General features: G+C 41.6%; 1 protein-coding gene across 1 annotated transcript in view; it reads left to right on the plus strand.

The window, feature by feature from the left end:
- Positions 1-24,197, plus strand: part of cacna2d2b (calcium channel, voltage-dependent, alpha 2/delta subunit 2b) — a gene marked incomplete at its 5' end in the record, with an annotated part of 104,793 nt that overhangs the window by 70,134 nt on the left and 10,462 nt on the right. Inside the window, 22 exons of the mRNA XM_084173246.1 lie at positions 2,523-2,654; positions 4,370-4,427; positions 4,543-4,593; positions 4,933-5,032; positions 5,343-5,504; positions 9,977-10,087; positions 10,384-10,462; positions 10,948-10,997; positions 11,416-11,505; positions 15,114-15,179; positions 15,278-15,352; positions 15,437-15,511; positions 15,813-15,884; positions 17,603-17,674; positions 19,471-19,532; positions 19,746-19,822; positions 19,953-20,013; positions 20,193-20,290; positions 20,506-20,596; positions 20,708-20,770; positions 21,006-21,109; positions 22,416-22,514. Of these exons, the coding sequence (XP_084029372.1) occupies positions 2,523-2,654; positions 4,370-4,427; positions 4,543-4,593; positions 4,933-5,032; positions 5,343-5,504; positions 9,977-10,087; positions 10,384-10,462; positions 10,948-10,997; positions 11,416-11,505; positions 15,114-15,179; positions 15,278-15,352; positions 15,437-15,511; positions 15,813-15,884; positions 17,603-17,674; positions 19,471-19,532; positions 19,746-19,822; positions 19,953-20,013; positions 20,193-20,290; positions 20,506-20,596; positions 20,708-20,770; positions 21,006-21,109; positions 22,416-22,514 (1,848 nt within the window). The remainder of the gene's footprint in view (positions 1-2,522; positions 2,655-4,369; positions 4,428-4,542; positions 4,594-4,932; positions 5,033-5,342; positions 5,505-9,976; positions 10,088-10,383; positions 10,463-10,947; positions 10,998-11,415; positions 11,506-15,113; positions 15,180-15,277; positions 15,353-15,436; positions 15,512-15,812; positions 15,885-17,602; positions 17,675-19,470; positions 19,533-19,745; positions 19,823-19,952; positions 20,014-20,192; positions 20,291-20,505; positions 20,597-20,707; positions 20,771-21,005; positions 21,110-22,415; positions 22,515-24,197) is intronic.

Genomic DNA, 24,197 nt, shown 5'->3' on the forward strand with positions numbered 1-24,197 from the left:
GCTACAGCTGCATAGCACCCATACAATTCACACAAGCATATATTTATACCTTCCGATTAGGTGGAGTCACCTCATTGTATTTCTATCCGTCTCTGTAATGCTGGGCCATAACCGAGTGATCTTCCTATTGGTTTTATCGTAGCCTGAGTCCAGAACCTTCGTTGGCAGGGATGTGTGTGTGTGAGAGATAAGACTACAGTTGGAGTGTTGTTGGGATGGGCCCCTCTAGCCCCCCTCAAAGAGGTTTCTTCTCTCTTCATTTTTGTCCTTGCCTCGATTTTACACTCCACGTCTCTCCCTGTGTCACGGTTTCGGCCGAGACTACTCCTCCTCCTGGTTCGGGCAGGCTTCGGCGTTCGCCGTCCCCGGAGTACTAGCTGCCACCGTTGAATGTTTCGTAGTGTGATTGCTTTGGTCTGTCTTGTACACCTGTGTCTGTTTGTGTTCTGATTACGTGTCCTATAAGTTCCCTGTTTTGTATTGGTTAGTTTGTGTGTCGTTGTCTGCCTGTATTTCGGAGCTGCGTGTTGACGCTCTGTTTGTTTGTTTAGTGTTTACGCATGGTTTACGTATTCACTCGCCTCTGTTTGTTTTCGAGGCCGTGTATTGTATTTTGCACTTTTGACTAGTAAAGTCTGTTGGACGAAGCCTCTGTGTCCTGCGCCTGACTCCTCCACCACATCCACATCGGTTACTCTGACACCCTGCCTTAGTTCCACAGAAACTCGCCTGACCTTACCATGAACTGAACTCGACTGTGGCTCTTTACCTACTTCCTTAGAAATATTAATATACAGCAATAACATATACTATATATACAAAAGTATGTGGACACCCTTTCAAAGTAGTGGATTTGGCTATTTCAGCCACACCCATTGCTGACAGGTATATAAAGTCGAGCACACAGCCATGCAATCTCCATAGACAAACATTGGCAGTAGAATGCCTTTACTGAAAAGCTCAGTGACTTTCAATGTGGCACCATCATAGGATGCCACCTTTCCAACAAGTCAGTTTGTCAAATTTCTGCCCTGCTAGAGCTGCCCCTGTCAACTGTAAGTGCTGTTATTGTGGAGTGGAAATGTCTAGGAGCTACAACGGCTCAGCCGCGAAGTGGTAGGCCCTTCAAGCTCACAGAACGGTACTCTGGAGCAGTGGAAACACGTTCTCTGGAGTGATGAATCACGCTTCACCATCTGGCAGTCCGACGGACTAATCTGGGTTTGGCAGATGCCAGGAGAACGCTACCTGCCCCAATGCATAGTGCCAACTGTAAAGTTTGGTTGAGGAATTATGGGCTGGGGCTGTTTTTCATAGTTCGAGCTAGGCCGCTTAGTTCCAGTGAAGGGAAATCTTAACGCTACAGCATACAATTACATTCTAGACAATTCTGTGCTTCCAACTTTGTGGCAACAGTTTGGGAAAGGCCCTTTCCTGTTTCAGCATGGCAATGCCCCCGTACCACAAAGCGAGGTCCATACAGAAATTGTTTGTTTGACTGGCCTGCACAGAGCCCTGACCTCAACCCCATCGAACACCTTTGGAATGAGTTGGAACCCCGACTGCGAGTCATGCCTAATCACCCAACATCAGTGCCCGACCTCACTAATGCTCTTGTGGCTGAATGGCAGCAAGTCCCCGCAGCAATGTTCCAACATCTAGTGGAAAGCCTTCCCAGAAGAGTGGAGTCTGTTGTAGCAGCGAAGTGGGGACCAACTCCATATTAATGGCCATGATCTTGGAATGAGATGTTCGACGAGCAGGTGTCCTCTGTAGCTCAGCTGGTACGTGGTCCTCTGTAGCTCAGCTGGTAGAGGACGGCGCTTGTAACGCCAAGGTAGTGGGTTCGATCCCCGGGACCACCCATACACAAAAAAACATGTATGCACACATGACTGTAAGTCGCTTTGGATAAAAGCGTCTGCTAAATGGCATATTATTATTATTATTATTATTAGTATTATTATTATTATTATTATTAGTCTATCTGGACATACAGAGACTTTCTGGACTTCCCTTTGTCACTGCAATAACACTCTCCAGCTCCAACATCCTAACCAATAACAAGTTATTACTACTAATAAGTGGATTATGCAATCACAAACGGACTCATTATGCAACTAAAACGGGCTGAAGTCAAATAGTCTCCTACAGAATAATTGGCAAATATTGCACAATACAGGTGTGCAAAGCTCTTATGAGACTTACCCAAAAAGACTCACAACTGTTATCGCTTGCGAAGGTTTTTCTAACATGTACTGACTCAGGAGGTGAGTGCTTATCTAATTGAGGTATATTAGTGTTTGATTTTTCATTCATCTTTAAAAATATATATATAATTTGTCTTCCAATTTGACATTACAGAATATTTTGTGTAGATCATTGACAAAAAATTGCAATTAAATCCATTTTAATCCCACTTTGTAACGCAACAAAATGTGAAAAAAGTTAAAGGGGGTGTAGACTTTCTATAGGCACTGTAAGTGAGACCAATATGTCTTCTACATGGTCTTCCCCTTCAGCCCCAGTGATTCTAAATGAGCTGAACTGGACCCAGGCGCTGGAGAAGGTGTTTATGGAGAACAGTCAAGAGGATCCTTCCCTCCTGTGGCAGGCGTTTGGTAGCGCCACTGGGGTCACCCGCTACTACCCAGGTACATGATGTCCTTATTACAGGAATACATTATGTCCTTATTACAGGAATACAGGATGCCCTTATTACAGGAATACATTATGTTCTTATTACAGGAATACATGATGTCCTTATTACAGGAATATAGGATACACTTATTACAGGAATACATTATGCTCTTATTACAGGAATACATTATGTCCTTATTACAGGAATACATGATGCATTTATTACAGGAATACGTTATGTCCTTTTTACAGGAATACAGGATGACCTTATTACAGGACATCCAGGATGCCCTTATTACAGGAATACAGGATGCCCTCATTACAGGAATACAGGATGCCCTTATTACAGGACATACAGGATGCCCTTATTACAGGAATACATGATGTCCTTATTACAGGAATACATTATGCCCTTATTATAGGAATACAGGATGCCCTTATTACAGGAATACATGACGCTCTTATTACAGGAATACAGGATGTCCTTATTACAGGAATACAGGATGCCCTTATTACAGGAATAAATGACGCTCTTATTACAGGAATACAGGATGATCTTATTACAGGACATACAGGATGTCCTTATTACAGGAATACATGATGCCCTTATACATGATGCCCTTATTACAGGAATACATGATGTTCTTATTAAAGGAATACAGGATGCCCTTATTACAGGAATACAGGATGCCGTTATTAAAGGAATACAGGATGCCCTTATTACAGGAATACATGATGTCCTTATTACAGGAATACAGGATGCCCTTTTTACAGGAATACATGATGTTGTTATTACAGGAATACAGGATGTCCTTATTAGAATTATAGGATCTCTTTGGTCTTTTCCTTCACGACAATGCAATATACTGTAAAGCAATACAAGTTTACTTGAATATGAATGGTTATATGGTTATATGAATGGTTGTAAATATGATGGGTTGTGAAACTAAACCGCCGCGTCCCAAATGGCACCCTATTCCCTTGATAGTGCAACATTTTTTATCAGGGCCCCTAGTAGTGCACTACAGTATATAGGGAATAGGGTACCATTTGGGTACAGCTATAAACCTGTGATTTATCTCAATATCCTATTATTTCTGGGCAACAATTAAGTACCTGACTGTGATTGTTTTCAATTAAAATTGTCAAAAATAAACTAAAATAGCTTTTTGGGAAAGAGCAATTTCTCAAGCAATACTTTTTTTAGGACTGTCTGGTAGTGGAGTCGGGAGGTGAAAACTAGCTGTTATTGGCAGAGAGGTTTGGAACTCTCATTCTTATTGGTCTATAAACTATTTTACCGCCTTGAGATGTCACCAAGCAGGCCAAAACTCCATCCCACCAAAACAGGCTGAAATTTATTTTCAAACAGCTCTTACACTAGAAGGGCATTCTCATCATTTTCACAATTTCACAGTATTATTCCAACCTCATAGTGTGGAAATATATATAAAACACAGGAAAGTCAGGTTTTTGACTGCACTGGTCCTTTAAGCATCTACATTTACATTGACATTTTAGTCATTTAGCAGGCGCTCTTATCCAGAGCGCTTACTTAAAGGTTACAATAACTCAAAGGAAGGTAATACCACAAAACCTATGAAATGTAAATACAATATTAGTTCCATTGTCTTATATGTATCAAATATCATCGTCTGGTGGTAGACTGGTAGGGGCAAATAAATACTGAAAGTAAAAATTCTGTATGTTTTTATTACCTTATCTGTAGCCACACCTTGGAGGGCCCCTGATAAGATCGACCTGTATGATGTGAGGAGAAGGCCTTGGTATGTGTTACCTATTCTGTTCTCTTATAATAATTTATTTTGATGATGGTTGAAGAGTTCATTTTGAGGATTCTTATGATGAGCATTTGGGGATCTTCTCTTTCTTTTTCATAAGGTACATCCAAGGGGCCTCATCTCCCAAAGACATGATCATACTTGTTGATGTGTGAGTTCTCTAATTTAAGTTCCAATAACTTAGTTCCAAAATGACTGGTTACACTATAAGAGAGTGCAGTTTGTGTGTGTGTGTGTGTGTGTGTGTGTGTGTGTGTGTGTGTGTGTGTGTGTGTGTGTGAGAGATAGAGAGAGCGAGTGCTTGCGGCCAACTGGCCAGCCACATTATCACAGGGTCAAGAGCATGACAGTGACAACCAATGTCACATGATAAGCATCTACATGGGGAGTGTATTGCATCATGCAATTAGTGTGCATGCGTGCACGAGTGCATGTGTGTGTTTTTGCGTATGCGTGTGTGTCATGATACCTTTCCCCTGTCCCCCCTCAGGAGTGGCAGTGTGAGCGGCCTCACTTTGAAGCTGATCAAGGCATCAGTGATGGAGATGCTGGACACTCTGTCTGATGACGACTATGTCAACGTGGCCAGGGTGAGTGTGTCTGATAGTGTGGTAGTTACTGTAGTTACACCTGGGATTGACATTTCATTGGTTATGCATTTGTTTTTTTTGTAGAGTTCTATTTCATACTATTTTTCGATACATAGACATCAACATAAAACATGTTTCACAACCTTAAACAACACAATAATTACTCATATGAACGGTTATACATTTGTTAATAACCCATTTCCTCTTTCACTCACTGTCTTTATCTCTTGCGGTCTATCTAGCCTGCTCTCTCATAGTTGTTCCTCAATCCCACTTCTGCTCTGTCCTTCTCTCTCCTGTCCTGTTTCAGTTTAATGAAAAGGCAGAGGCAGTGGTCCCTTGCTTCAAACACCTGGTCCAGGCCAACGTTCGCAACAAGAAGATCTTCAAAGAGGCTGTGCAGATCATGCAAGCTAAAGGCACCACAGACTACAAGTCTGGTTTCCACTTTGCCTTCAATCAGCTACTAAACGTAAATGACTTAAAGCTCAACACTCTGAACGACCGCATTCTGTACAAGTGATGCCCAATTCTTTAGGGCTCCTACTATGAACTAGACAAGGACATTTCCCAAAGAAAATGTGTGTGCTTGCTATTTTGTGCTTTGAGCAAGCACATTAATGACATTTCATTAGAGATAACAGGCCAACCAGCAAAACATTTAAGAATGGCTCTCAAGGAGTAGACCATGTTGGGTATGGAATTGGGTGTACTTGTGGTTGTGGCTTGGTGGTATCAATGGCTTGGTTGCCAGATCCCCTTCTGCTTTAGCCACCTCCCTTGTTGTTGTTATGCCAGACTAATACAGTATTATAAACCGGGTCCTGGATGCTGATTGGCTGAAACAGCATTTCAGCCGTGTGTATATCAGACGATATACCACGGGTATGACGCAAAAATACTTGTTTAATGTTTTATTTATATTGGTAACCAGTTTATAATAGTAATAAGGCACCTCAGGGGTTTGTGGTATATGGCCCAGATATCACTTCCACTCGGGCTTTATTGCTTAAATATACTTTACAGTTACAGTATCAACCTTGCCTTCCTCTAAATCACGTACGCTTGTTAACGCACCTGGAGATAAGAAAGATAAGAGAGTATAATGCCGTACGATTGCAAACAGCAGTAACTATACATTGGGACAAAGTTGAGTTAAGACCGAAATCAGACTTTGTCGTAATGTTTTGTACACTCTGTGACGAGTACTGGGGATACGAAGAGGCAGGACGCAGACGCAGGAATCAACAATGTAAAGGTTTACTTAACACTGAGCAAGAGAACAACAAAGAGCAATACTGACATTAACTAAACATAATTCTAGGCATATAGATCCTAAGGGTAACTTATGAGACAAAGCATGAACAAAGAGATGCTTACTAGGCCAGAGGCCTAGAAGCCTAGGAAATGAGAATTGACCATACAACCTTCCTCCATGGACTGGAAACAGGATAAGAGAGAACAAAGGCATTTAATTCCATTTATAACATCTGCAGGTGTAACTCTTTCAATCCAAAACCAACCACCATTGACCAATCAAACGATACCAACTTTACCGTAACCTGACCACCAGGCCCAATCTGCACAGGGTGTGACAGCATCTAAAGGCTTGTGTGGGGGATGAGACCAATGTAAATATGACAGAATTCCAGAGACAACCATAATTTCCCTTTGCATAGAATAATTTAGAGTTCACCATGTATAGATACAAGTTACTACAGAGACCATACATCCATATAGATAGCATCAGAGTTATCCTCAGTGAACAAGTTTCAGATAGATACCAAACATAGATACTATAGTATTATTCTATCACACATTCAATAGTCAGTCCTCTGTATTCTGTAACAGAGAGTATAACATTTTGTCCCCTCAGAGGGGGAATGTCTGACTAGTCCTTGGGCATTGTACTTTGTCCTTTCCTTGTGTTTGCCATGCGGACCCATAGGTGATAGAGAGCACATAAATTAGGGCCTAGCCTACAATGGTAAGAGAGATAGCAAACAAAATATGTAAAACCAAGCTAACATAAAGCAAATGACAGTGTTCAAATTATAGTTATACAAAGTAATATATTTCTTAAGTATAAACATTTCCATGATGAAATAGTTCTTACCTTATGGCGAAAAAATGCTTGAAGGTTACTACAATAAAACATTCAAAACATAAAAAAATAACTACACCACCGTTCAAAAGTTTGGGGTAACTTTTTTTGTCCATTAAAATAACATCAAATTGATCAGGAATACAGTGTAGACATTGTTAATGTTGTAAATGGCTATTGTAGCTGGAAACGGCTGATTTTTAATGGTCCTCTGTAGCTCAGCTGGTAGAGCACGGCGCTTCTAACGCCAAGGTAGTGGGTTCGATCCCCGGGACCACCCATACACAAAAATGTATGCATGCATGACTGTAAGTCGCTTTGGATAAAAGCGTCTGCTAAATGGCATATCATATTATTATTATATTATAGGCGTACAGAGGCCCATTATCAGCAACCATCAGTCCTGTGTTTGCTAATCCAAGTTTATCATTTTAAAAGGCTAATTGAACATTAGAAAACCCTTTTCACAGGTCCTCAACTGGCAGCTTCATTAAATAGTACCCGCATAATACCAGTCTCAACGTCAACAGTGAAGAGGCGACTCTGGAATGTTGACCTTCTAGGCAGAGTTGCAATGAAAAAGCCATATCTCAGACTGGCCAATAAAAACAAAAGATTAAGAAGGGCAAAAGAACACAGACACTGGAAAAAGGAAGATTGGGAAAGTGTTATGGACAGACGAATCGAAGTTTGAGGTGTTCGGATCACAAAGAAGAACATTTGTGAGACTCAGACCAAATGAAAAGATGCTGGAGGAGTGCTTGATGCCATCTGTAAAGCATGGTGGAGGCAATGTGATGGTCTGGGGGTGCTTTGGTGGTGGTAAAGTGGGAGATTTGTATAGGGTAAAAGGGATCTTGAAGAAGGAAGGCAACACTCCATTTTGCAACGCCATGCCATACCCTGTGGACGGCGCTTGATTGGAGCCAATTTCCTCCTACAACAGGACAATGACCCAAAGCACAGCTCCAAACTATGCAATAACTATTTAGGGAAGAAGCAGTCAGCTGGTATTCTGTCTATAATGGAGTGGCTAGCACAGTCACCGGATCTCAACCCTATTGAGCTGTTGTGGGAGCAGCTTGACCATGTGGTACGTAAGAAGTGCCCATCAAGCCAATCCAACTTGTGGGAGGTGCTTCAGGAAGCATGGGGTGAAATCTCTTCAGATTACCTCAACAAATTGACAACTAGAATGCCAAAGGTCTGCAAGGCTGTAATTGCTGCAAATGGAGGATTATTTGACGAAAGCAAAGTTTGAAGGACACAATTATTATTTATATTAAAAATTATTATTTCTAACCTCATCAATGACTACATTTCCTATGCATTTTGCTATATTTCCTATTCAAACTCATTTCATGTATGTTTTCATGGAGAACAAGGAAATGTCTAAGTGACCCCAAACTTTTGAACGGTAGTGTACATAACACCATTAAATAAAGTTGGAGTGTAGTTAGAACTCTCAAACTGTTTCCATCAAACAGAAAAACAACAAGTTGGATAAACGCATTTAGATTGTAGATACTGCGCTTTGCCTTTGCATTACTCATATATACTGAACATAAATATAACCGCAACATGTAAAGTGTTGGTCCCATGTTTCATGAGCTGAAATAAAAGATCCCAGAAATGTTCCATATGCACAAAAAGCTTATTTCTCCCAAATTTGTTGCACAAATTTGTTTACATCCCTGTTAATGAGCATTTCTCCTTTGCCAAAATAATCCATCCACCTGACAGGTGTGGCATATCAAGAAGCTGATTAAACAGCATGATCATTACACAAGTGCACCTTGTTCTGGGGACAATAAAAGGCCACTCTAAAATGTGCAGTTTTGTCACAAAACCCAATGCCACAGACATCTCAAGTTTTGAGGGAGCATGCAATTGGAATGCTGACTGCAGGAATGTCCACCAAGGCTGTTGCCATAGAATTTAATGTTCATTTCTCTACCATAAGCCGCCTCCAACATCGTTTTAGATAATTTGTCAGTATGTCCAACCGGCCTCACTACCGCAGACCACGCCAGCCCAGGACTTCCACATCCGGCTTCTTCACCTGCGGGATCGTCTGAGACCAGCCACCCAGACAACTGATGAAACTGTGGAGTATTTCTGTCTGTAATAAAGCCCTTTTGTGGGGAAAAACTCATTATGATTGGCTCAGCCTGGCTCCCCGGTGGGTGGGCCTGGCTCCCAAGTGGGTGCCCTCCCAGGCCCACCCATGGCTGTGCCTCTTCGCAGTCATGTGAATTCCATAGATTAGGGCCTAATACATTTATTTCAATTGACTGATTTCCTTATATGAACTGTAACTCGGTAAAATCGTTGACATTGTTGCATGTTGCGTTCATATTTTTGTTCAGTATAGTTGTTTAAGGTCATACAAAGGCAGAGTGCAGCATCTGCATTTTAGGGGTCATAAGTCAAATCAGTGGGCATGATTGATATGCATAAAACATTACTTCATAATAAGATAATACATCAGTGCATTATCACTTATCTTCCTACAACATACTGTATTTGGCTGGAAAGCAAAAAAACTTGAAAGCATTTTTCTCAGTTTCACTGTTTGCATAGTTACTGCCCTTTGCCTTGTAGGGCAGCATAGTGAAAGCCATATCAGGGGAACAGCTCATCTTATTCCCTATACAGTGCACTACTTTTGACCAGAGCCCTATTGGAAATAGGGTGCCATTTGGGACATAGACAGTGTCCCCTCTTGCCTGCTTTATTCATCACATACTAACTTTCTGTATTAATCATTCACTTGCTGTGTTTTGTATGAATGTTAGCACACACTGTCTTTCTGTTTCTCTTTCTCTTTGTGTTTTTAGAAGACGAATGTCCCGCGAGCTCACTGCAATAAAATAATCATGCTGTTCACGGATGGAGGAGAGGATCGAGCTCAGGACATCTTTGAGCAGTACAACTGGCCCAACAAGACGGTCCGTTTCTCAGAAACTAAACACACACACAAAACACATAAGCTGACATTTCAATCACTATTTCATTGGTAACTTCATTCTTCCTTATTCATTGATGACTTCATTCTTGGAATCCATAAATGCGCCACTAGGGTTGAAAAAATTCCTCCTACTTATTTCCTCCTGATTACAGGAATCTTCCAACTGGAATTTCTGGTCAAAGGATACCACAATGGATATCACACTTGGCTGTGTATCTCCGTGTTAATGACCCTGAATAAAGATGAATGGGTTATTTGAATTCTCTTTCTCCTAAGGTGCGGGTCTTTACATTCTCTGTGGGGCAGCACAACTATGATGTCACACCCTTGCAGTGGATTGCGTGTGCCAATAAAGGTGAGTGGGATCAGTGCAGGGGCTATTTTGTCTAACACGCATCAGTGAAGATCCCTCTTAACTTGTCCAAAAATAGATGCAGTAGGGGGTTGTAACAAAATGGCAGTTTTCATTTCCTTGTGCCCTAATAAACATGACACTTGTCTGCTTAAGAGAAGTTACTGTAGTCTTTCAGTTTATAACCCCTAGCCTAGGTTATAAGCGCTTGATACACAACCTCCATCTTCACTCTCCCTCATCTGTGCCATAATTGTGAACTCTGTTTCTCACCTATCTCTCTTGTTACCCCCCCCCTCTCTCTCTCTCGCGCTCTCTCTCTCTCTCTCTCTCTCTCTCTCTCTCTCTCTCTCTCTCTCTCTCTCTCTCTCTCTCTCTCTCTCTCTCTCTCTCTCTCTCTCTCTCTCTCTCTCTCTCTCTCTCTCTCTCTCTCTCTCTCTCTCTCTCTCTCTCTCTCTCTCTCTCTCTCTTCTCTCCTCTCCCTCTAGGTTTCTATTTTGAGATCCGCTCCATCTGTGCCATACGGATTAACACCCAGGTGGGTTTGTCTAGTGCCTCTTACACAGCTGATCCTGGGTCAGCCAGTTCTCCTCCTGGCACTGCTTCCTACTTCCTAGAATTGTTGTTGTTTATTGGAAACTGACTCTAATGTAGCGTATATATTATTACCCTGAGGTTATTACTGTGAAGTGTTTCCACTTACAGCCTGACAGGAAAATATATAAAGTTGGACAAATTTTACTGAGCATCTTTCCATCAGCAATAGCACGTAGTCATTTGAAATACCTTTCCGTTTCCTGTGTAACATCAGTGTGTGCGTCCCAAATGGCACCCTATTCTCTACATAGTGCACTACTTTTAACCAGAGCCCTATGTGCCCTGGTCAAAAGTATTGCACTATAAAGGGAATACAGTGCCATTTGGGACTGTTTGCTATTCCTGTGTGTTGTTACCAGGAGTACCTGGATGTGCTGGGCCGCCCCATGGTCCTGGCAGGCAGCCGTGCCAAGCAGGTTCAGTGGACCAACGTCTATCAGGATGCCTTGGTGAGGTCACCTGGCTCAGAACATTCAGCTACACTACCAGTCAAAAGTTTGGACACACCTACACATTCAAGGGTTTTTCTTTATTTTTACTATTTTTTACATTGTAGAATAATAGTGAAGACATCAAAACTATGAAATAACACATATGGAAACATGTAGTAAACAAAATAGTGTTAAACAAAACAAAATATATTTTATATTTGAGATTCTTAAAATAGCCACCCTTTGCCTTTATGACATCTTTGCCCACTCTTGGCATTGTCTCAACCAGCTTCACCTGGAATGCTTTTCCAACAGTCTTGAAGGAGTTCCCACATATGCTGAGCACTTGTTGGCTACTTTTCCTTCACTCTGCGGTCCGACTCATCCCAAACTATCTCAATTGGGTTGAGGTCAGGGGATTATGGAGGCCAGGTCATCTGATGCAGCACTCCATCACTCTCTCTCTTGGTCAAATATCCCTTACACAGCCTGGAGGTGTGTTGGGTCATTGTCCTGTTGAAAAACAAATGATAGTCCCACTAAGCCCAAACCAGATGGGATGGCGTATCGCTGTAGAATGCTGTGGTAGCCATGCTGGTTAAGTGTGCCTTGAATTCTAAATAAATCACAGACAGTGTCACCAGCAAAGCACCCCCACACCATAACACCTCCTCCTCCATGCTTTACGGTGAGAAATACACACACGGAAATCATCCGTTCACCCACACCGCGTCTAACAAAGACACGGCGGTTGGAACCTAAAATCTCCAATTTGGACTCCAGACCAAAGGACAAATTTCCACCGGTCTAATGTCCATTGCTCATGTTTCTTGGCCCAAGCAGGTCTCTTCTTATTATTGGTGTCCTTTAGGAGTGGTTTCTTTGCAGCAATTCGACTGTGATGGCCTGATTCACACAGTCCCCTTTGAATAGTTTATGTTAAGATGTGTCTGTTACTTAAACTCTGTGAATTATTTATTTGGGCTGCAATTTCTGAGGCTGGTAACTCTAATGAACTTATTCTCTGCAGCAGAGGTAACTCTGGGTCTTCCATTCCTGTGGTGGTCCTCATTAGAGCCAGTTTCATCATAGCGCTTGATGGTTTTTGCGACTGCGCTTGAAGAAACTTTCAAAGTTCTTCAAATGTTCCGTATTGACTGACCTTCATGTCTTAAAGTAATGATGGACTGTTGTTTCTCTTTGCTTATTTGAGCTGTTCTTGCCATAATATGGACTTGATCTTTTACCAAATAGGGCTATCTTCTGTATACCACCCTACCTTGTCACAACACAACTGATTGGATCAAATGCATTAAGAAGGAAAGAAATTCCACAAATTAACTTTTAAGAAGGTACACCTGTTCATTGAAATGCATTCCAGGTGACTACCTCATGAAGCTGGTTGAAAGAATGCCAAGAGTGTGCAAAGCTGTCATCAAAGAAAAGGGTGGCTATTTGAAGAATCTCAAATATAAAATATATTTTGATTTGTTTAACACTTTTTTGGTTACTACATGATTCCATATGTGTTATTTCATAGTTGTGATGTCTTCACTATTATTCTACAATGTCGAAAATAGTAAAAAAGAAAGAAAGAAAAACCATTGAATGAGTAGGTGTCCAAACTTTTGACTGGTGCTGTATATCTAATCTATAGCCTGAAGGCCAGTCTGTTTGTACTGTCATGCCAACTTCATTTCAGTCAGTCACTGTTTGGTATGACAATGAGTGACAAGGAGTTGGCATGATAGCACCAACAGACTGGCACTCAGGCTAATTCATCTACATTGGACTTAAAGGGTGACTGCACTTCATGCTTTGGCCACATTTTTCATCAATCTCATTAACAAATGAGAGTTGTCTTGGGGGTGTGGTTTGAGGTGGGTGTTTCATGGGTTTGTCTTTGCCAGTCAATCACAACAAACAAGGAAAGTAGCTAGCCAGTTCGAGTTGAAACATTATTGAATGCAAGCTGGCAACATGCATCAAACATGTTGTCAGGTTTGCTTAATTATGAGCTAGCTAGCTAATGTTAGCTGGTAGGGATAAAACCTTTCTTCAGGTGCAACATTAGCTATGCAAATCTTCCTCTCACATTACACATTAGTGAGAGGCTATGTATTTAGCTAGTTACATCACAGTATCATAGCCTAGTATCATAGTGGCATAGCCTATCAAATAATGACATGTAGCTCTTTGACGGTTGACAGCCCAAGTAGAAACTAGTCAGATGTAATCCATATCCTGGCCATCTGCCCAAGATTGTTGATTAACTTTCTGGAAGCCCATTTTCTCTAGAGTGGCTATTTCCCAAGCAAGGGAAAATACTAACCACACGTCTTGTCTGGGAAAGAGGTTCCAGTTGGCCAGTTCGTTTTGCGCAGTGGTGGAAAAAGTACCCAATTGTCATACATGAGTAAAAGTAAAAATACCTTGATAGAAAATGACTCAAGTAGAAGTGAATGTGACCCAGCAAAATACTACTTGAGTAAAAGTATAAAAGTAATTGGTTTAAAATATACTTAAGTATCAAAAGTAAATGTAATTGCTAAAATATACTTAAGTATCAAAAGTAAAAGTAGAAATCATTTCACATTCTTTATATTAAGCAAACCAGACTGCACCATTTTCTTGTTCTTTTCATATATGGATAGCCAGGGGCACACTCCAACACTCAGACATCATTTACAAATGAAGCATTTTTGTTTAGTGAGTCCGTCAGATCAGAGGCAGTAGGGATGACCAGGGATGTTCTCTTGATAAGTGCGTGAATTGGACCATTTTCCTGTCCTGCTAAGCATTCGAAATGTAATAAGTACTTTTGGGTGTCAGGGAAAATATATGGAGTAAAAAGTACATTCGTTTATTTTGGAATGTAGTGCAGTAAAAGTAAAAGTTGTCAAAAATAGAAATAGTAAAGTAAAGTACAAAAACGGCTTAAAAACTTACTTAAGTACTTTACACCACTGGTTTTGAGTGCCCCGGGTGGGCGGGGTTTGCTCATTTTCGACCATTCCATTGGTCCTCCTAAGGAGAGGTCTCCGTCCACCCAGGGCACCGGGCCATGCAAAGCGAACTCGCCCAGTCTTTACCCCAAAAATATGTGTTAATAGGCAAAAGGGGGCATGAATTGTTGACATAATTGTAATCCAAACCAAACCCTCAAGTCATGACACAGTCACTTATCAAACTCCATTTTGGTCGAGACTGACTTTATAACCAAAATTATCCTATTTACACTTTGTAGTCAATTTTGCCACTATAATGAATGTTTCTGACTCATATCGATGCCACATAGGCTGTTTAAAACCAGAGAAGTTGGTTCTAAGGAGCAGTTGACCTTACAGTATATACACACGGTCCACTGACAGAGACATACCATTGAGTGCTCTGTAGGTGGATGATAATAATATATCCACATCTGATTTCTAAGTTCCATAAGCATTACAATCTCCTGTAATCATATAGTGAGGTGCCATTGCACAATGTAGACACATTGGGGCAGTTTCCCAGACACAAATTAAGCCTAGGCCTGGATTATGATGTGTTCTGTTGGTAGTGTGGGAGAGGACTATTAGGGAAAACACTTAACGTTTTGTTCTTTTGTTTGTCTTGTTTCTTTATAGGGTCTGGGACTGGTTTTTACTGGAACCATGCCTGTTTTTAATCTCACCGTGGATGGAAACTCACAGGTGCAGTCATTTAAAACAGTTCACGTTGACCAATGGCAATCTTTCTTTAATAAATCACAATTTCTTGAGGTTTTGTTTACTGGTTGTTTTCTCCACAGAATCAGCTCATATTAGGTGTCATGGGGGTGGACGTGCATCTGGACGAAATCAAAAAGCTGACACCACGATACAACGTCAGTATACCGCATCATATCTTACTTCACACACACTTGCATGCACACAAGTAATAATTTATTCTATGCTCCGTAACTTTGCAGCTTGGAGCCAATGGGTACATATACGCCATCGACCCAAATGGATACCTTCTCCTGCATCCAAACCTTCACCCAAAAGTGATGTATACCAAATTCCCCCACTGAAAGATCACTGTGCAGTTTATAGGGAGTATTGTAAATAGATTGTAGATTGTAAATTTTTATTTGATACAAAGTGAATGTTGTTGGATGTAGGTTAGATATAGAACCTAGTGTGTACTGCTTATTGCATGTCATTCCAATTAGCTAAGATAAGATTGTCAGTGCATGTATTCAACTGAAAATATAATACAACTGAGATTTATTCAACTGAATGTGTTACTGTAAAACATGGGGATGCTGTGATATCCCTAATGTGACTGGTGCTTTTCCGCAACAGCTGCTCGACCTACCAGAGCCTGTAACACTTGACTTCCTGGATGCTGAGGTGGAGGATAGCTCCAAACAGGAAGTGAGTATAATAGCATGCACTGTGCCATATACTATATACACTGAGTATACTTAAGCAATAAGGCACGAGGGGGTGTGGTATATGGAAAATATACCACGGCTAAGGGCTGCTCTTAGGGACGAGGCAATGCGGAGTGCCTGGATACAGCCCTTAGCAGTGGTATATTGGCCATATACCACAAACCCCTGAGGTGCCTTATTGCTATTATAAACTGGTTACCAACGTAATTAGAACAGTAAAAATAAATGTTTTGTCATACCCGTGGTATACTTGATATACCACGGCAGTCAGCCAATCAGCATTCAGGGCTCGAACAACCCAGTTTATAAAAAACATTAAGAACACCTGGGCCCAGATTCACAAAACACTTCTTAAGCAAAAACATAAGAAGCTTCTTAAGAAAAAAAATTAAAAAGTTCATAAGATAGTTCGTAAGTGCGATTCCTCAACAATATCTTAAGATTAAATGATTTTCTTAAGAACTTCTCAAATATCTTCTTACCAATCTTCTTAAGATGTTTGTTGCTAGGCAACCGATTTAGTTAGCTATCTAGCTAGCAATGGCAATCATGTTAGCATATTTCCTACTGAGATTACTGTTCTAAAATGTTCTTGGGTTTAAAATAATCAATACTGAAACTTTCAGATGAAGTTTGTGAGTGAATAAACATGTTCAATTGCTTTCATGAGCTTATTCTCTCACTGCCCTGAGTTTAAGACAAGGGTTCAGCTATCTTGGAATTAAGAACAAATACAAAAAATGTATATTCTAGAATCAAACTTTTTGCTTAAGGAGAAACAAGAAATAGTGCAAGAACATTTCCAATAACCTTTTTGAGGAATAGCAACTTTGCTTAACTTTCTTCATAAGTCTATAGTTAAGGGAAAAATGGCAGTTAAGAAGAAATATCTTCTTAAGAAGGTTTTGTGAATCTGGGCCCAGGTGAAAGCTATGATCCCTTATTGGTGTCACTTGTTAAATCCACTTCAATCAGTGTAGATGAAGGGGAGGAGACAGGTTAAAGAAGGATTTTTAAGCCTTGAGACGCTGCTGGGTTTTTCACGCTCAACAGTTTCCCGTGTGTATCAAGAATGGTCCACCACCCAAAGGACATCCACCAACTTGACACAACTGTGGGAAGCATTGGCGTCAACATAGACCAGCATCTCTTTCGAACGCTTTCGACACATTGTAGAGTCCATGCCCGACGAATTGAGGGTGTTCTGAAGGCAAAAGGGTTGGGGGGGTGCAACTCAATATTAGGAAGGTGTTCCTAATGTTTGGTATACTCAGTGCATAGCTTTCATATAAATCATGCATTTATGCCAATGGGAAATCTGTGTGTGAATGTGTAATGCATATCTAAGTTAGAATGTTAGGATTTAGCTAACCTATTCTATATACAGAAGTAGTAAGAGTTACTCATCCAGTTACAATACTTGTACTTATCCACTCAATTATATGGTTAAAGGGGGGAATATTGACATACTGTGCACTAAATACACCAATAATTCGATAAGTACATGAATGTAGTACAATCAAAGTGTGTATACCAAATGGCACCCTATTCCCTATATATTGCACTACTTTTGACCAGAGCCCTATTGTGTTGCACCATATAGGGAATAGGGTGCCATTTGGAACATTACCTAAAATGTTGTGCTGCTAGACCATGGAGATGCAACCGCATAGGTAACATACTATCTCTACATTCCAGATCCGCAAACAGATGATTGATGGCAGACCGGGTGATATGCAGATTAAGACGCTTGTTAAATCAATTGATGAGGCAAGTGTGCGTGCGTGTGTGTGTGTATGTGCGTGTGTATTGTTCCTTACTTTACACCTAGACACTATATCAGGTATACAGTACCAGTCAAAAGTTTGGACACACCTACTCATTCAAGGGTTTTTCTTTATTTTTACTATTTTCTACATCGTAGAATAATAGTGAAGACATCAAAACTATGAAATAACACATATGGAATCATGTAGTAATCAAAAATGTGTTAAACAAATCAAAATATATGTTACATTTTAGATTCTTCAAAGTAGCCACCCTTTGCCTTGATGACAGCTTTGCACACTCTCGGCATTCTCTCAACCAGCTTCACCTGCAATGCTTTTCCAACAGTCTTGAAGGAGTTCCCACACATGCTGAGCACTTGTTGGCTGCTTTTCCTTCACTCTGCGGTCCAACTCATCCCAAACCATCTCAATTGGGTTGAGGTCGGGTGATTGTGGAGGCCAGGTCATCTGATGCAGCACTCCATCACTCCTTGGTCAAATATGCCTTACACAGCCTGGAGGTGTGTTTTGGGTCATTGTCCTGTTGAAAAACAAATGACAGTCCCACTAAGCACAAACCAGATGGGATGGCGTATCGCTGCAGAATGCTGTGGTAGCCATGCTGGTTAAGTGTGCCTTGAATTCTAAATAAACACTGACAGTGTCACCAGCAAAGCACCCCCACACCTCCACCATGCTTCACGGTGGGAACCACACATGCGGAGATCATCCGTTCACCTACTCTGCGTCTCACAGAGACACGGCGTTTGGAACCAAAGATCTCAAATTTGGACTCATCAGACCAAAGGACAGATTTCCACCGGTCTAATGTCCATTGCTCGTGTTTCTTGGCCCAAGCAAGTCCCTTCTTCTTATTGGTGTCCTTTAGTAGTGGTTTCTTTACAGCAATTAGACCATGAAGGACTGATTCACGCAGTCTCCTCTGAACAGTTGATGTTGAGATGTGTCTGTGACTTGAACTCTGTGAAGCATTTATTTGGGCTGCAATGAGGTGCAGTTAATTGTCGATTTCTGAGGCTGGTAACTCTAATGAACTTATCCTCTGCAGCAGAGGTAACTCTGGATCTTCCTTTCCTGTGGTGGTCCTCATGAGAGCCAGTTTCATCATAGCGCTTGATGGTTTTTGCGACTGCACTTGAAGAAACTTTCAAAGTTCTTGAAATGTTCCGGATTGACTGACCTTCATGTCTTAAAGTAATGATGGACTGTCGTTTCTCTTTACCTGTTTGAGCTGTTCTTGCCATAATATGGACTTGGCCTTTTACCAAATAGGGCTATCCTCTGTATACCACTCCTACCTTGTCACAACACAACTGATTGGCTCAAACGCATTAAGAAGGAAACAAATTCCACAAATTAACTTTTAACAAGGCACACCTCTTAATTGAAATGCATTCCAAGTGACTACCTCATGAAGCTGGTTGAGAGAATGCCAAGAGTGTGCAAAGCTGTCATCAAGGCAAAGGGTGGCTACTTTGAAGAATCTCAAATATAACATATATTTTGATTTGTTTAACACTTTTCTGGTTACTACATGATTCCATATGTGTTATTTCATAGTTTTGAAGTCTTCACTATTATTCTACAATGTATAAAATAATAAAAATAATGAAAAACCCTGGAATGAGTAGGTGTTCTAAACTTTTGACTGGTACTGTACTTTACTTCACATACTTCATTCACAGTAATGACTGTAAACCCTAGGAACCCAACAGCCATGGTCATGGACTGGGAGCAAACCTATTTTAATATGTAACTTTTCCCCCTTCATTGCAGCGATACATAGATGAGGGAGTTCGGAGTTACACCTGGACACCCATCAATGGTACAGACTACAGGTGAGGAGGCAGGAGATAGAGGTGTGGGTTGAAGGGTAGAGGATTAGTAATGGTAACCATTGTAATAGGATATGAACTGCTGAAGATGACAGGTTTGAGTGTGTGGGTGGACGGACTCTATACCTAGTAGGTTAATGGTAGTAGTGTCTTCTCTTGTGCCTCAGACTTTGATTCATTTCCTCTGTTTTCTTTTGGGGATGCTGCCACTTGTAGTCTGGGCCTGGTACTGCCACCCTACAGTGAATACTACATCCAGGCAGACCTGAGTGATGTGATGCTGCAGCTCCAGTGTGAGTACTACTGCCCACCCAGAGAGCCGCTGTCTCCCTTTAGCTCTGGTCCAGGGCGTTATGAGCGGCTTGCTGACGCTGAGCCCGATGACATGGGCGGTTGATGACAGTCTCTCTCTCTCCGTTGCAGATCTGCAATCTTTGCTGCCCAGCTCCTTTGAAGCAGGGGGACACGTGTTCCTGGCTCCCAGGTACAGAGATGTGTGTGTGTGTGTGTGTGTGTGTGTGTGTGTGTGTGTGTGTGTGTGTGTGTGTGTGTGTGTGTGTGTGTGTGTGTGTGTGTGTGTGTGTGTGTGTGTGTGCAAGAGTTTTGTGCAAGAGTTTTGTGCGTGTGTGTAATCTCATCTCTGTCTAACCGTTCTTCTTTTAGGGAATACTGCAAGCGTCTGCACATCTCTGACAACAACACACAGTTCCTGGAGAACTTCCTGTCTCTCATGGTGGAGATCACACCAGAATCTGAAGACTGTGAGTTTCTCTTCTTTATGTCAATGAGTTTGTAGGGTGGTTAGTGTCATGCCCTTCACCATACTACACAAGCTTTGAACTGCTGTAGATGACATGGAAGGACACTTGAGGCCAACAAAACATTATATTTGGGAAGTGTGCAATGCACATTTTTCACCTACAATATTTTATAAAGACTGACGGGTTACATTAACTGTGTGTGTGTGTGTTCACAGGTGATCAAGGCCTCATTCACAACCTGATCTTGGATTCTGGAATCATCTGGCAGCTAGCATCTAGAGTGTGGAAGAACAAGGATATCCAAACGTGAGTGAACTCAACAAATAATTGCCCTATAACATTGATATTAAAAACAATTCATGTGAATAATAACAATATGTGTAACGTCTGAGTGAATTAAATTACTTTTTGCTTCAGGTATGGTTTCCTGGCATTATTTGCAGCCACAGACGGAGGTGTCACCCGGGTCTTCCCCAACTCGTGAGTGTGTGTTTGAGGAGTTACAGATATCACTCTGGCTAATAAAATATACTTTGTTTGTTAATAATTGCATGCCTTTCCTGTCTGTGAGCATTATGGTAGTTGAATGTGAGTATGCTTGAATACTTACACATTACTCAAGCAATACTGCTTGAATACTCAAGCATTACTCAAGTAATACTGCTTGAATACTCAAGCAATACTGCTTGAATGTGAGTTGTCCTGGGCTTCCCAGGGCTGCTGAGTCGTGGGATGAGGACCCTGAGCCCTTCAACTCTAACTACTACCGGCGCAGCCTGGACAACAAGGGCTATATGTTCAGAGCTCCACCCAGAGCCTGTGAGTAACACACACTGATATACGCTACATGGTCAAACGTATGTGGACACCCCTTCAAATTAGTGAATTTGGCTATTTCAGCCACACCCGTTGCTGACAGGTTTATACATTCGAGCACACACCCATGCAATCTCCATAGACAAACAATGGCAGTAGAATGGCCCGTACTGAAGAGCTCAGTGACTTTCAACGTGGCACCGTCATAGGATGCCACCTTTCCAACAAGTGAGTTCGTGAAATTTCTGCCCTGCTAGAGCTGCCCCGGTCAACTGTAAGTGCTGTTATTGTGGAGTGGAAACGTCTAGGAGCAACAACGGCTCAGCCGCGAAGTGGTAGGCCACACAAGCTCACAGAACGGTACTCTGGAGCAGTGGAAATGCGTTCTCTGGAGTGATGAATCACGCTTCACCATCTGGCAGTCCGACGGACAAATCTGGGTTTGGCAGATGCTAGGAGAATGCTATCTGCCCCAATGCATAGTGCCAATTGTAAAGTTTGGTGGAGGAGGAATAATGGTCTGGGACTGTTTTTCATGGTTTGGCCCCTTAGTTCCATTGAAGGGAAATATTAACGCTACAGCATACAATGGCATTCTAGATGATTCTGTGCTTTCAACTTTGTGCCAACAGTTTGGGGGAAGGCCCTTTCCTATTTCAGCATGACAATGCCCCCGTGCACAAACTGAGGTCCATACAGAAATGGTTTGTCGAGATCAGTATGGAAGAACTTGACTGGACAGCACAGAGCCCTGACCTCAACCCCATCGAACACCTTTGGAACGCCGACTGCGAGCCAGGCCTAATCAGCCAACATCAGTTTCCGACCTCACTAATGCTTTTGTGGCTGAATGGAAGCAAGTCCCTGCAGCAATGTTCCAACATTACATTTTACATTTTAGTCATTTAGCAGACGCTCTTATCCAGAGCGACTTACAGTTAGTGAGTGCATACATTTTCATACTGAATGGAAAGCCTTCCCAGGAAGGTGGAGGCTGTTATAGCAGTAAAGGGGGGACCAACTCCATATTAATGCATCAAAGGGGGGACCAACTCCATATTAATGCCCATGATTTTGGAATGAGATGTTTGACGAGCAGGTGTCCACATACTTTTGGCAATGTAGTGTATATGACCTTGGAGATAAAAGTCAGGTTTTTAGATAGCAAGCAGGTTGTAGGCATTTAAAGACATTTCACTCATATAACGTGAAGTGATTCATTCATCTTGTTTATAACCTATCACGATAACACAGATCAATCACTGCTTTCTGTTTGCATGAACTTTGACCCTGTTAACCTTTGTCATAGCCATGGATGATCCGGTGACCTCGGAGAACGGCACCATCGGAATCCTGGTCAGCACTGCCGTGGAAGTCAACCTGGGAGGCAAGAACCTGAAACCGGCAGGTAAAGCTGTTTTGGTTGTGAATACAGTAATTGGAGGAGGTGTTATCTTTTAATGTCAATGGCCCCGTATCGTTGCAAAATTCCGGTAATTTTCCCAAAATTCCCAGGATATCTGGACTCCTCCAACCAGGATTTCTGGAAAACCTGGGAATTTATGGAAGTTACTGCAATTTTGCAATTCTAATGGCCTCAGATCCTGGTTGCTTTGTCCTTCTCCCTCTTCTTAAAGGAGAAGTTTACCCAAAATCCAGAAACTCCCAAGTGATTCCATAAATTGAAACTAGTTCAGTGGATGTTGCCCTCTCCACCTCTCTCTCCCTGTAGTGCTGTACTGAAACTGCTGAAAAAATGGGTCATGTTACTCGTGACGTTGCTGGATGCAGGCCACGCTCTGCTCCGTTGCCAGTGTGGACAAATTCTTTGTTTTATTGAGCGTACGGCCGAATGAGCTATTTTTGGCATAAGTACTATCGGTTATAAGTCAGGAGATGTGTACTTTTCCACCTAAAACATTTGCCATTATTGTATTAAGCCGACTGCCACAGCAGCGGAGATTAGTAACAACTGCGCATGTGTGCCCTCGTGGGAAGACCCTGCTACGAAGGAACGTCACGATATGCCCTTATATGGAGGTTGATGTCACAGATTACATTTTTTGGGGTGGGAGAAGGAGCTAGTGCGAAAATGGATAAAGTTAGGCATATCGCAGGTAAAGTTAGTTACCAAAATGGAAAAGAGATGGCAGTTAGAGCAAGCTGGTGTTCGGTCCCTGGTTGCACTTTAGACAGGAAATCAAGGGAAGAAGACACCAAATGTCACTGACACCAAATGTCACTGTTTTCCGGTAGAAGATACGGAGAGATGCTGAAGATGTTTAGTTGCAATTCCAAATAGTAAATGTGACTCACCGCCTCGATTCGGTCTTATGTAGCAAAATTTGAAATTGTGTTTTTTACATTTAATATGATGTAAATACTCCTGCAGCCAACCTTGCATCGCTGCATGTGTGTAGCAAGCACTTCAGCGACGATGCATATGAACGAGATGTGCAGTCTGAAATGATGGGGACAGAAACCTGAAGGAAACTAAAAGATGCAGCTGTTGCTACTGTATTTCCATGGACTGGATCTGGCGCAGTGCCAGAATACAAAGGCATGTTTAAGATGAGAAAGCGACAAAGCAAGCCTGATTCTTGACGTTCAATGTGTTTTTATTGTGTTATTACCATGGCACCATATCATGTAGACATAAAAGTGCCCTACAGGTTAGCATATGTGCTCCATGTATTTATGACAGTTGAGACAATAGACATTGTGTCACTTTACATTGCAGAATAGGATTGTGATAAATAAACATAGGCCATATAGTGTTTTGGGCTAATGTGAAAACATAAACCCACTAACGGTCCCGCTCATAGAGGTTTCAATAAAGTAAAGTAGCTACTTACTCGTTAGATAACTGTCCATTTGGCCCAGCTGGAACAGCGGTGCGTCTCCAATTCGTATTTGGAATACGGAAGAAATCATCCAGGACACCAGAGTTTATGTGGGCAGTCAAATATTATTTTTTTCTCGCAAACATCCTTTCTGAATTTCTAAGTAATCCTCGAAGTAATCATCTAGTTTTTCAAAAGTATCTGTAATCGGATTACAATATTTTTGCTGGTAATGTAACGGATTACAG

The sequence above is a fragment of the Coregonus lavaretus genome, assembly GCF_964263955.1.
Source record: "Coregonus lavaretus genome assembly, chromosome: 12".
NCBI classification, from domain to species: Eukaryota; Metazoa; Chordata; class Actinopteri; order Salmoniformes; family Salmonidae; genus Coregonus; species Coregonus lavaretus.